This window comes from Mandrillus leucophaeus, unplaced genomic scaffold, assembly GCF_000951045.1.
Source record: "Mandrillus leucophaeus isolate KB7577 unplaced genomic scaffold, Mleu.le_1.0 Scaffold582, whole genome shotgun sequence".
Taxonomy (NCBI): Eukaryota; Metazoa; Chordata; class Mammalia; order Primates; family Cercopithecidae; genus Mandrillus; species Mandrillus leucophaeus.
The window spans coordinates 549,277-563,802 of record NW_012106275.1 but is presented as its reverse complement, the minus strand read 5'-3'; the positions used below and the strand labels follow the sequence as shown (position 1 = coordinate 563,802).

At 45.8% G+C, this 14,526-nt stretch overlaps 1 protein-coding gene across 1 annotated transcript in view; it reads right to left on the bottom strand.

Moving 5' to 3' along the window:
• Positions 1-13,196: 13,196 nt before the first annotated feature.
• The window catches only part of ITSN1 (intersectin 1 (SH3 domain protein)), a 196,230-nt gene continuing 194,900 nt past the window's right edge, over positions 13,197-14,526 (bottom strand). The window contains exon 40 of the mRNA XM_011999125.1: positions 13,197-13,703. Within this exon, the coding sequence (XP_011854515.1) occupies positions 13,555-13,703 (149 nt within the window). The 3' untranslated portion in view covers positions 13,197-13,554. The remainder of the gene's footprint in view (positions 13,704-14,526) is intronic.

Here is a 14,526-nt window from a genome sequence, read left to right as displayed (position 1 = left end):
TTTTCGTATTTATAGTAGAGACAGGGTCTTGCCATGATGCTCAGGCTGGCTTTAAACTCCTGGGCTCAAGCGATCACTGGCCTCGGCCTCCCAAAGCGCTGGGATTATAGGCGTGAGCCACCACACCCAGCCTACAATGATTTTCTTCACAATATTTTCTTTAAATCGAGGTGAAAGTTTTGCAGTACCTTGTGTATGGGATGTTTTCGATGCATATTAGCTATTAAATAGTACAAGAGGCCAAGTGCCGCCAGGGTGACAAAAGCGAGACTCCATCTCATAAATAGATAGTACAAGAGTATTTAAAACGCACACAGAAAAAATACAGAAGTGAAGTACATCAAAACGTAACCTTTATTTTTGTGTAGAACATCTCCATTAAGTGATTTTATTTCCTTTGTGTTTTTCTTTCCTTGCTGAATTTTCTGCATTAATAAGTATTACTTCTGTAATGAGAAGAAAAACTAAATATTTGAGAATAAAGTATTCCCTTGATTATGCTGGCTACTAATCATGGTTAAATAGGTATTAATTACATGTTTTCTACCAGTGATTCCATCCACTCTGGGCTCTGTGAGGGGGCCCTCATCAGACTTGGAGCGAACTAGGTATAGTCTGGGAAAGTTAATTATTGCATTTGTTTTTAATGGCATTTAACTTTTATTTTTAAAACAGGGTCTCACTCTGTCACCCAGACTGGAGTGCCGTGGCTGATCATGGCTCAACTGCAGCCTTGACCTCCTGGACTCCAGAGATCCTCCTGCCTCAGCCTCCCTAATACCTGGGACCATGAGCGTGGGCCACCATGCCTGGCTAGTTTTTTATTTTTTGTAGAGACAAGGTCTCACTATGTTGCTCAGGCTGGTCTTGAACTGGATGCAAGCAATCCTCGCCTCAGCCTCCCAGAGCACTGGGATTACGGGTGTGAGCCACCATGTCCAGCCTTAACTTATTTTTAAAACTTCTAATAACAACCATGAAAAGGGCATAAGATTTTTATGTTTTTCAAACATGGGGCATACTAGTTTTAAAAAGGCAAAGACATACTGCTGTAGGTCAACTTTTAAAAACTGTGCTATATAACAATTCAACTAGTGTCCAAGCCAGCTAGAGAATGTAAAGGACTCATTTATAGTCAGTTAAATCAGTGATGAAATAGGTAGGAATGGCCTTAAAACCAGAACAGGAGGAAGCAATCTAATAAAATTCAGTGTTGGGTTTTATAGAACTCACAATTACAGATCACCCAGGTTCTGAACACGTGGAGTTACGTGTGTTAGAAACTTCTTCCTGGAAATTCAGTGACCCTTCTGAGTGTCTTTATAAGACAATCAGCTTTTTGCGCCGCCCCCTCAACCCCAGTCACAGAATTTCTTACTCTGTACGACACAGAACTTCTCCTATTCTCACAAAGACTTTGTACAGAGAAATCTATTTCTGCTTGGTGTTAGCTAACATTTATCTACAGCCATAGGAGAGTTGAAAGGGTTGTGGGTTGGTTTTGTTTTCTAGGTTTATTTCTGCACAATTTTCCTTGCACAGCTACAACCTTATCTGTGGGAAGAGGAAGAGACACCATTTGCAGGGCTATTAGCTTCCTGTGCTCTCAGAAAAGAGTGAAGCAGAAAGAACCCAAAATAATCCACTATAACAGATTGACTTTTCTCATTTTATTCGTGAACTATTTGAATTTAAACCACACAGGTCAAAATGACCAAAGAGTTGTTTTTTGTTTTTGTTTTTTTGAAGAGATTGTTCTTTTTAGGTTCAAGATACACAGGAACAGCAATTTGTACTGATGTTGCTACTGGTTTAAAGAAAGGTCTCAGTTACCATCATCTGAATGGATAAAATTTAACATTTCACACATAAGTTGCCAAAGGAACACTCAAACAGCAAAAACAAACCTCAGCTTCTTCCAAACAAAAAAGAAGAAACAGTGTTTTGGCCCTGCTTCATCAAACCCTTAGACAAATACATAAGTCTACAATTTATAATAGTGTCTAGTAATTCTTAGAATTCCATTAACATTACATATCAGACAATAGAGTCTCTCTTTTATGGAAAATTAAACAGTACCATTATTTGGCAACAGAAGTATATTACAATCAACAGCACATCCATCAAGGGGCAGGCCTGGTCCTACCCCTGGGCAGGGTTGTGAGGGGAGCAACTTGCCACCAGCACTGTGGCCCACTTGTCACTGGAAGCACAAGGAGCTCACATTCTGATGGATTACATTCTTTTCCAAACAAGCAAAGGCTATCTGGGAGGGTTCGCTAGCACTCCTGGGAAGGGAGGGCCCCATGTTCTAGCTTTTCTTGTCCCCAGACTTTTTTTGAAACAACCAGGGCCCAAGGGACAGTTGACTGGCTGACTTGTTCCCACTCACAGCCTTCTTGCCACCCCAGCCAGAGGGCATCGTTCTAAGGAAGGAGAGTCAGGGCCTGTTTGGGGTGAGTGAACCAGAACTCATCTCCTCTGCTGGCAGGCCTTAGGTGGCCTTCCAAGGCTGTGCCTGAACAAAGAAACCTCTAAACAGCTCCATCTTTGGGAATAAAGCCAGTTATGAACCACATGGACAGTACCTCTAAGTGATTTGCAGATTATTCATACACCTCAATAGATTCCAGGAAGCTTCCAGAAATCATGGCTTCCCATACTCCTGAAGTCAGGAGCTTTACCGGTTCGGGCCTCTCAGGAAAGGGGCTCCAGTTGCTGGTTGGCAGCATTAAGATGCACACAGCCTGTTGAAAGAAATGTTGAAAACCTAACACATTCTTCAGATGTCTTTTCAGACCACAGACCCTCAACCTTCCACCAGCAGTGTCACCCCCAAGTACAATGCGTTCAGATCACCAGAAACCAGCTCTTTTCGTTACTGCAGTATTTCCAGGCTGCCAGGGGAGGCTGGACTCCTGGGGTTGCCCCCTCCTGAAATCACTTCTGAATGCCTCTCTCAGGGGTTTAGACATTGAGTTTCATGGAACCCACCTTGGGTGGCCTAAGGGGCACTTCTGGTGGCCAAGTACAGAAAGTCTGCGCCCCAGAAGCAGCCTGGACTCCTGATCCTTTTCTGGGAATGGAGAGGGGAGGAAGGCGTCTTCCCCCTGGGGTCTCCATGGGAACATGGGCATCCAGAAGTCTGCCCCAAAATGGCTTAACCCAGAAACCCTAAACCATCCATCCACCCACCTGGCTATGCAACAGTTGAAGACGGCGAGGATGCATCAGGAAATTTCATGGAAAACACAAACGCTAATTAGGGATAAACTGAATCAATCCAGATAGAGAAGTAGAAAGGGTGACCTCGAAGTCAGAGTGGGCTCTCTAGTGGGATAGCTGCGTCAGCCCCAGATCCCTAACGAGCCCACTAGAACCCAAGGAAGCCTGCGTGGCACATGGGTCTGGTGAAAAACAGGCTCCCGATCCTCTCATCCTTCCTGACACAAGTACCCTCTCGGATATGTGATCTGCAAAAATCCATTTTTAATGCAACACCAAGGTCCCATGCGAGGTCATGGCTACAGGATACTTTTCATTTGATCACACCACCACCCATTACACTGAAATTTTTCATATTTCCTCCAGGCAGGAAAAAAAATGACTCCTTTGATTTCTAACATATACAACTTGGATTTTTTTTTTTAATATAAATTTAGTTGAGTTGAACCCAAGTAATCTGATTAAGCATTTTCTACTCTTGGAATAGGTTTAAAATTTTTTTCTATAGTTTTATGCACTTAAATTAGATTCCTAAAATACTCTCATATACATACAGAAAAATAATCTCTCAATGACAAATCACATTTTACAATAACAAGTTAAATATTTTTGACTACAGAATCTGTTAGTTTATGCAACATTTAACAGCATACTCTTACATACCATATATACATTTAGTCATGGCCATTCCGTAAACACACAGCAGAGATTTCATGATGAACATGAAATGAATACAACCTTTTCCCTTTATGTAGTGGGAGTTCGCATTTTTCTTAGCTGGAAACAGCACAGAATGTAGAAAACTGGTATCATCCACGGGACATTTTTGTTGCAGTTTCTCATCTGTACACATGTATTTACACGTAAGTTCACCACTTATACGTGTGACGGTACAAAGCTGCTGGAGCTAAGGCAATACAACATGGGGTGGGCAGGGGCCAACTCCCCTATCTATGCAGGGCCACCAAGGGATAAGAAGGGGCCATGGAGAGCACAGACTCCGGCTTGCGGGGCTACAGCAGACGAGATCTGAGGTTGATTTCACAGTTCAAAGATACTTGGGCTATTGGCCGTGTATGCTTTAAATGCATGTCTAAAATTAAGTAGCATTAACATAGATCTTGCTAAAATATCTACTTTCTGTCACAGTGAATGTTTAGCAGATGACATTTTAAGGATGTTGATTTATAGAATTGTACCTCAAATGTTCATTAAAATTAATTCTGACATGCTATTAATGAAATGCCCCTGGAGAAAGAACGCTTGCAGAACTTCCCGTGGTCTGGAAGATTGCATGACGCACGAAAACAAAGCTATAATTTGTTACGTCATTCAAGGTGACTCAATCAAATCCAAGTGAGATGAGTTTGCAATTTCTGTTCAACTTTCTGTCAACATTTTTACTTAACAAATATAATCCCAGACAGAATCAGAGAACATAGCGAGGATTATTGCTCAGTGTGTGTGGAGAAGGGGAAATGGAACTGCAAACATTTTGGAGTGTCCAGCCCAGGAAAAGTAAAAGCTCGTGAAAGAAAGCGACAACAGGAAGCCCAGCTCCATGGTCAGCTGCCTCCTGGGACCACAGTCTTCTAGAACTTGAGGCTACTTACACAGAGGGTTCTTTTCTCTCCTACCATCCATCCCCTACTTAAAAGCCACGCAAGGGATCCTAAGGGGAGAGTCTAGCTGGGAAGTCACAGCCTCTCCGAAGCAGGTTCCTCCCAGACACCTGCAGACCAGATGATGTGGTCCAGCTGGGCAGGGAGGCGCTGGCGTCACAGACTCCCCTTCTCTCCAGTGGGTGAAGGCTGGAGGAGCAAGTGTCCAGCCACTGGGGAAGGGACACTGAGCACGTCTATGACCCTGCTTCTCTTTGAAGGCAGAAGGTTGGAAAAGGCTTGCTGTTCTCCCAGGAAAGGGGAGAAAAGCTCCCGGTGGCTGACCAAGGCCAGAGGATATAGTGAGCTCAATGGTAAAGGCCCACAGCTGCTTGATGCCCTGCGGCCCATCCTGAACTGGAAACCCAGAGCTCCTGCCACCACCAGCAACCCCCTCTCCAGCCTTGGGGTGCAGCTGTGAACTAGGGGCTCAGTTCCACACCCTCTAGCTAGTCCAGGCCATTTGTGCTTTTAGGAAATAAATGCAGGCATTTAGAAAAGTATATCCGCCCAGCTTGCCACAGCCTGCTGGGAGACCTTTTTAAGTGAGAAGACCTGAGACAGAGCCCATCTGCTTCAGGAGCCAGCCCAGAACAGTGTGGTCAGGGCCAGCCTCGTGGGTGTGCCGCCTGGCAGCCACACGGGGCCATGCACTCAGAAGGGACCTGAGCGGCTTAATGCTCTCCTGTCACTGTCTAGAAATGCTTCATCACCTGAACAAGGGGCCTTGCATTTTCATTTTGCACTCTGTCCACCAACCACGTGGCTAGTCCTGTCCAGGACGACAGGACAGTGGAGTAACGTGTTTCCTGTTTCCCTCTCCAAGCCACAGAGCCATGCATCCCCCTCAAGTGTGGGTAGGCGCACACACACACACGCGTGCACACACACACACATACACACACATGCATGCACATACAAACACACGCACACATACACGTGCACACACACGCGCACACACACACGCACACATGCACGCACATACAAACACACGCACACATACACGTGCACACGCACACAAACACGGGCGCACACACACGCACACCCATGCACACACACACACATACACGGGCGTGCACACCCATGCACACACACATACACGGGCGTGCACACCCATGCACACACACGCACACAAACACATGCCTGCACACACAAACACACGTACACAAACGCACACACACATACACGCACACATAATGCACACACAAGCACGCGTGCACACACCACGCACTGAGCTGCTGCGTCCCACCAACAAAAATTCCCTTCCACCTAAAGTTCCAGCAGTCTAAGTCTGCAAGCAGAGACTCTAATCCAATCCCAGTAGAGCACACTGTAACTCCCAGAACGCTTGCCGGGAAGCAGGGCCTCCTCCAGGTCACCTGCCCTGCAGTCCACCCAGACGACAGACACTAAAGCAGATGCAGAAAGGGTGGGAAGGCTGAGGACCTCCGTGCAGCCCCAGCCTCAGCGGCAGGGAAGAGCAAGGTCTCACTGGAGACCCCTGGTGCGTTAGGCTCGAACCCCAGGCTCGCTGCGAGCTTCCTTCCCACCCAGCCTTCAGTCTCTGCCAGGCCCACATTCCTAGCTCTGAGTCCGTGCTCCTGTCTTCCCCTACACCTCACATCACCAGCAACTCCTTCTGCGATCTACACAAGAGCGATGCCCAGCAGCTGCGGTAGGTGGAGCCGGCACCTTGAAATCTGCCAGTGAAAACAGCGAATTTCCTCCTCCTACAGGGAGACCCTCCACCCCCGCCAGTGACAGTGCACAGAACGGCAGCCGCTACTGCTCACCCAGCGCTACAAAGCCACCACACCCTTTCTTTGGTTCCTGTCTGCCCCAGGCCCCCACTCTGTTTAGATACAGGAACGGCAGGAAATAAGAGATTTGAGTTAAAAAAGAGAAATGCAAAGGCGAAGAGAAGCAGAGTTGCACAGGAATGTTATTCTTTCAAAAGATAAAAGCATGAAACCAGAGCTTCTGGAAGAAGAAAATATGCATTCTTACCACTGCCTATAAAGAAGCCTTAGTTTCTGGTTGATCCTCAGGAAATATCAGAGAAACGCTGATTTTTCTTTTTTTTTTCAAGGCTGACCAAATAAGTCCACTTCTGAACACAGCTTTATTTGGTGGGCTTTGAATACTAAAATATTCATACTAGGCAGATGATAGTAGTAATATAGCCTGGTATAGAAAATAGAACAGAATCGTATTAAAACACAACTCACAAAACACCCCTGACATCCAGTAAGGGGAAACCGACCCTGAAATCTGACAAGCACACATAATGTCAAAAACATTATTATGTGGGTGTAATCTGGTTCCCCCAGGGCCAGGGTAAAGAGGGTTCCTTTGAATGGAGGAACTGATTGAGGCTGCATGGAACTAAAGAAGTTATTGGGAGGTTGATATGAACTTTTTTTTTTTTTTTGAGACAGAGTCTTGCTCTGTCACCCAGGCTGGAGTGCAGTGGCACAATCTCGGCTCACTGCAACCTCTGCCTCCTGGATTCATGCCATTCTCCTGCCTCAGCCTCCCGAGTAGCTAGGACTATAGGCACTCGCCACTACGCCTGGCTAATTTTTTGTATTCTTTAGTAGAGACGGGGTTTCACCGTGTTAGCCAGGATGGTCTCGATCTCCTGACCTTGTGATCCACCCGCCTTGGCCTCCCAAAGTGCTGGGATTACAGGCGTGAGCCACCGCGCCCGGCCGAACTTTTTTTTATAAGCGTTGGGTCTTATTTTAATGACTTAAAGTTAGTTTGCCATTAAAAGCAATGGCAAAAACCGCAATCACTTTTACACCAACCTAATCCAATTAGGCTTGCTTGAATGCCACCAAGGCAGGCCCGTCCGAGCTGCCTCCCAGCTTCTAGGAGGGTGACCTGGACCAGGATGGGGACTCCCTAAATGAACAGTGCATTAACTACTAAGATGTTTCTGAGAGATCACAACCCAGAGATGCACTGTCTAGTGTGCTGGTGTCTGGGTTTTAATGCTCCCAAGACAGACAGCTGTTAGATGTCTTCTTTCACTTGGACTAAGTTTCCATGCCTATCAGGAATAGATTTCTTTTTTTTCTGGCTCCTACAGATATAAGGTTATGTATCTTAGTTGATCCTGATGACCTGCAGACATATCCTGGATCTGATACAGTGCAGGGTGAGGAAACAGGAATTCTAGAACTTTCCTATCTTCTAGCTCAAATAAACAACTGCATTCCAAGTACAGAGACGCAGGATCCAGAGGAAGCTGTGGGGTGCCACTAAGTTGACCAGCCAATTACTTCCTCCGTGTCAGGTCTAACCAGAAGAGGTCTGCATTAGCTCTTTTTGTTTGTTTGTTTGTTTGTTTTGAGAAGGACTGTCACTCTGTTACCCAGGCTGGAGTGCAATGGTGTGATCTCGGCTCACTGTAACCTCCGCCTCCCAGGTTCAAGTGATTCTCCTGCCTCAGCCTCCTGAGTAGCTGGGATTATAGTTGGGATTACAGGTGTGCACTACCACCCCTGGCTAATTTTTGTATTTTTAGTAGAGACAGGGTTTCACCATGTCGGCCAGGCTGGTCTCGAACTCCTGACCTCAGGTGATCCGCCTGCCTCGGCCCCCCAAAGTGTTGGGATTACAGGCGTGAGCCACCGCACCTGGCCGGTTTGCATTATTTCCCTGAAGAACCCCGCACAAAGCAACATTCATTGATCAGAACCATTCAAAATAGAATAAAAATATCCAAGGGCTCAAGGGAAACATTCCCTCTAGAAGTCGGGCCCTGCACATGAAGTACAAATCACTGCAACAAGGAGAAGCAGGGACTGAGCCACATCTTCATCAGAAACCGGGCTGGCGGGCACGTGGGAGTATCAGGGGACACAAACGGGCCTAAGACTGCTTCTCCTGGAATGAGCTGACCTGGAGGTCCCACAGGAGGAAGTTGCAGGGAATGCATCCCTGGGCCCCCAGGACAGCTCTCATCAGGCTCCTTGTAAGCCTGTAAGGTCACTGGGCAGAAGAGCTGGAGGAAGCTGTCCCGTGAATGGCAGCTGTGGTTTCTTTGCACCCTCAGTCTTTCTGCTGCTTTACAATATCACCTCATGAGTGCAGCCTCCTGGCACTCATGGACAAGGAAAGCCCACCTTCCTCTAGAAGGGGCCCGGGCAGGTAGGCAATTACACTGTAGTTGGGAAAAGAAAGAAAGAAAGAAAATGCCCCCATTTGATCAAGCGTTGAACGTCCCTAAAAGGAACTGAGTGTCTACGTGCAGGAAGCTGCTAGATCAATGTCATGGGAATTCCTGAGCCTCCCTCACTCGTGCAGGTTAAGGCTGTTCTAGGGAAGCGCCTGCCACTTATATTTAATACAAGCCTGTTTCTGTCCCTGAGATCTACCCCAGAATGTAGGCTGGCCTAAAAATCCTCATCTGAGCTCAGCCTTCCCAGAAATGGATTCATCTTCTGTGTCATTTGAACAAATGAACTGGAAACATAGAGAAACACAAGCATTTGGTCTCACTGGTCCACTCCAGAGAAAAGAAGGAGAATGAACATTCTAACGATATACTAAGCAGCCGCTGGGCCATTCCTGGAAGTAAGGGGAAGTCTCTAGCAGGCATGTCAGCACCCCATGGTACAAAGAGAAGGAGGTGTTAGTTTTCCCTAATGCCTCTTATGGTGGCTCAGACTACACTGAGGGCTTCATCATGCCACTGGTTTCTGGGCCTCCGGTTATGCTTCTGCCTGGTGTGAGCTAAAGCTCTTTTATCTAAAAGCAAAACAAAGCCATCCAGGTGCCTTTGTTTTTATCTCACTTTCTGGCATACGATGCTCTAAACTTGTAAACAAGTGTATCTGAATCAAACAGACCCACTGCTAATTGCGCACTCACTTCAAGCCCGAAATGACCCTGTTATGTCCAAAGCACACCAGATATTCATGTAAAAGTGTTAGTGCCTGCTATAAAGCACATCGCTAACCTTGAAAAGGAAGGGAGAATTTAGAAATCAAATCAAATCAAATCATACTTTCTGTTTCCAATGGAAATTCTTAAAGTTGTTACACATACAAAACACATTTTCTTCTTATCAATCAAAAAGCCTCAATCAACTGGAAGAAAAACAACTTGGAGTACAGATAGAGAAGTCTTTTTCTGCTTATACAGGTACTGGCCTACTCTAAAATATATTCCAACAGCTCCGCCTTTCCAGGAAAGCCAGAAGTGCCTTGTCCATTTCTGCCTTCATCTTGAGCCCCATCAGATTCTAGAACATCCTTGTTCTGTGTGGTCAGCGGCTTTACACTTGTCCTAGCCAGTTCCTGGAGAGACAGCCGGCCTGCTCAGCCTTGGAAGGCAGACCTGCAAGTGTCCTTCCCCGCTGGCGCTAGCACCGAATCCCTCTGCCACCCCGGAATACACCCCTGGAGGACACCTGAGCTTTGGTACCAGGTCACCGAGATAAGATATAATGTGGGTGGTCAATTTACTCATTTTCTGATGGGATTTTTTTTTCCCCAGTTAACTTCAGGGCTACTCGACCAGATGAAATCAGTTACTTTCATACACTTAGGTCTTTAGGTTGTTAAAAAAAAGCAAAGAAGAAAAAATGCCTCCTCTTACATGAATGTTCTTTGAGAGCAGAGCCCTTTCCTCTGCTATCAGAGGACAGAGACACATTATCCAAACAAACAAGGAAGTCTGGCTCTAGTTCCTCAAGCATTCCTGGTGACCTGCACCTAGAAAGGTCCCTCCTTCCAGATTAGTTCAGGCCTGGATCTGAATGAGCCACATCTTCAGGCTCTCATGGTCCCAGCAAACCTGGTTCCAGGAGACAATGCTGTCCGTCTACCTGCCAGCATGATGCCAGCAGCCAGAGAGGCCCTGTCCCAGAGGGACCAGGATGTGGACTCTCCCTTCTAGAGAACTGCTGTATGAAGAAGGCTCAGCCCAAGAGGTCCCCGGATAGTTCAGTTCTCAGGGATGACTGAGGGTTACAGCGTAACCCTATGACCAGGATAGCCCCTTCTTGGACTAAAGGAGATCAGAGTGTGCAGGAGGAGCTAGCAGTGTGGCTCAGAGCAGAGGAACGCTTGCAGGGGTGTGTAAAAGGCTGAGATCAGGATGCCAGGATGCAGTGGCCTACAGAACTCCTATACGTAGAAAACGAAGAGCTTGGAGACAGACTCCTTGTTGGCAAGGAGCATATAATTTCTTTGAAATATAGCCCAGATGGTCAATAGAGGTGAAGGAACAGAGAGGCCCAAGGGTTTGAGACTCCATGCATCAGCCCTGTTCCTCAATCCCCTTGACACAACTCATGAATCACAGCTGGATCCGAGGGCCAGCCCGACTCCTCCATAAGGACAATCGGTTACGTTACAAATTACACCAGGAAATACAAGGACACTAATCCAGAACTTGCTACACAGCAGGAGCATCTCAAGGATGTTCAACAGAGTCACTTGAGGAAAAACAGTCACATATTGCTTTCTCATGCTACATTAATTCCAATAATAGGACACTATGAGTGGGTGACCTGGGACCTCAAACGATTGTTTGTCATTGTGCATACCATACGCTACCTACATGAACAATGATGTCCAACATTAACATGCAAATAAAGTCAATGAAGGAAAGACAGGACAGAAAACAAAAAGAGATTGGAATGGTGACCCACACTACGCCATTTACACATGGAATACTTTTTTTCTACCATGGTAACGTGTCTTTCATAAACACACTGAACAAACGGTATTGGTTATAGAAATAGGAAAGCATAAGTTGCATGTCTATTTATAGGTTTAATTTAAAAGTTTCTTAACAACATCAAAAAATATAAACTTAAAGTTTTTTAACCATGTTTTCTGCTGGGAAATGGTAAACAAATGCATGCCTGAAGTTAAACTTGGTCTCTAACACGTTCAGTTGAAAGTTTCTAACTACAGGGTATATTTGCTTGTTTCAAAAAATACTTATGTCTGTTGTTCTTGATACAAAATTCTACACTATCTTCAATAAATAAATAATAAAGTATTTCTTAAAAGTATGAAATGTAAACTTTGTTGTCCTTTCCAACACACACTTTTAAAAAAAATTGCTTGAAGTATGACCGGGCTCTCATGGGAAATTATAACACTACACATTCAGTTCCCAGCAAAGGGGGTACTCCGCCACAAAGCTGATGCTATTATTTAGAAAGCGCTTTTATAACCCTAATTAAAGTCTAAGGACCTACAATCAAAGAGAACACCATCTAGTACAGGAAAGCTAGACTCCGGTACCAACAGAACATGCAAAGGACATTTCATGACCACAACAAACTGGGATTATGAGAATATTAACATGCGAACAAAATACGGCCCCCACTTTTCATTAGCAAATCAAGTTACTATCTAACTAACCAGACTATCTCCTGGCATTTAAGGGAAAAAAAAAAAAATTAAAGAACTCAAACCAAACAGCTTGACACATGGTCATACAGTCCTGACTCTTGGAACAAGCACATTACCGTGAGGTTGGGGTGGGTGCGGTGGAGGGTGGGAAAGTGTCTTAGGTCTTTGGCCCAGGATGTGCGGGGCTTGCATGCTCCTAGGGTCTTTCACCCACCACATAATGGACTGTCTTCATTTTCTTTCCCAGCCTCCAGCTTGACATTTTTCCTTTTCACGCCTTGGGGATCTAGGACGTGGCTTTTTGGGGAATGTACCAAAGACAGTTGTTGAAATTTCCTACAACAATCAGGATTCAGCACATCCAAGCACAGAACAGGGCACCAGCAACTAACTACTGCTGCCGTGAAACATCACAGGGTCTCTGAGCCAAAAGAGATTTTTTCACCATGGCTGCCAATCGAGACCCAGTGACCCAACATTGTCAGGTTGCCTTTCCAGTGACCTGCAGTGATCTGATCCAGCAGATGAGTGACTTTCTAGATAATGGCTTTCTGTGACCATATTCCAAGCATGCCGGAAATCAGAACTGAATCCACGCAACAATACGCCGGTGCGTTTTCATTGACATATATTAATACAAGGCCTAGAGGGGGAAGGAACGGCTATAACGGTGCACATGCTGGAACCTTCCATAGACCAGCTCTTCAAAGAGCTAAGCCAGGGCCTGATCAGACCGTCTCACCGAGTGATCAGCTCCAGGCAGCATTTCCCTGCGGGAGAGATGGGATTCTGAAGCAACGACAGGACCATCATCATTGTTTCTGAACGCACACCAACGACTGGGCATTGTAAGCCAAGAAGTCTACTTGCGGCCTGGTGGATGTAAGAAATAGGAGGGTTACATGAGTTCTCCAAAAATATAGCCATTGCATTTACAAATCTATTTTATAGTAACCAGACCCATTCTTCAAGCCCAGGAAGGCGCTAGACTCCCAACAGCACCCTGTTGAGGGTTATGGGATTTCAGCGACCCTAGAAGCCATAATGAGACCTGTAGTGAGGACAAAGGAAAACAGAGCTTTGTTTCATGAAAAAGGAAATTGTTTCGGGGCAGGGAGGATTGTCGAGAATGATTCCTAGAAGCTCTGAGGGGCCTGTCTTTGCCATCCCATATCCCTGTGACTGAACACCACCAAATGGCAGTTTCTTAGAAAAGGAACACAATTTCCAGACAGCATGTGCGGCCGTGGGCTGGGACCCTGCTGAGCACACCCTGAGCCCGCTGCCTACGGCTCATCAAACAACTGCAGGTCCAAGCGGACCACGATCTCTCCCGTGGGGACTTCGTGCAGCAGAAGACACTTCGTAACTGGACCCTTGGAGCCCTGGTCCTTTTTGATGTCCGCCACACGGATCTCCGTCCGACCCAAAAAATCTGAAAAGAGAACAAACAGACCCTGCTAAGAGGGCCCATTCCCTGTCTTCGAGGCACATGTCTGGCATATTGGGGACCCCCTGATGAACTATTACATTCCGATGTAAACCAACACTAGAATTTCCAACTCACTCCCCGGCAGAGTTGCCAATGTGTCATGGTATTTCATTATTTTAAAAAAACAAACCCAACCCCAATCTTTATCTCTCAGAATTAGAAGGTGGCCGGGCACAGTGGCTCACATCTGTAATCCCAGCACTTTGGGAGGCCAAGGCAGGAGGATCACTTGAGTCCAGGAGTTTGACACCAGCCTGGGCAACAGAGTGAGACCCTGTCTCTACAAAAACATTTTAAAAATGAGCCTAGCATGGTGGTTCATGCCTGTCATCCCAGCTACTTAGGAGGCTGAGGCAGGAGGATTGCTTGAGCCTAGCAGGTGGAGGCTGCAGTGAGCTGTGATTGCACCACTGTGCTCCAGCCTGAGTGACAGAGTGAGACCCTGTCTCAAGAAAAAAAAAAAATGTAAAAAAATAAAAAGAAAAAAGAATTAGAAGTTGACAGTGCACATAGTGGTTAAGAGCCCAGACTTGGGAGGCAAACTGTTCCAGTCGCACTCAGACATTTAACCAGCTACCGCAACGAGTACCTAACTCACAATGAGATAATTCATATAAAAAGTACTAAAAGATGAAGGCCCTATGGAGCCATTTAAACCTTGCATAGATAATGATAGTATTCGACCCTCACTCCTTTGGTTATAACTAAGTTGAGCATATAATCTTTTAACTTATTCTGTGAATTTTTTTTTTTTTTTTTTTTTTTT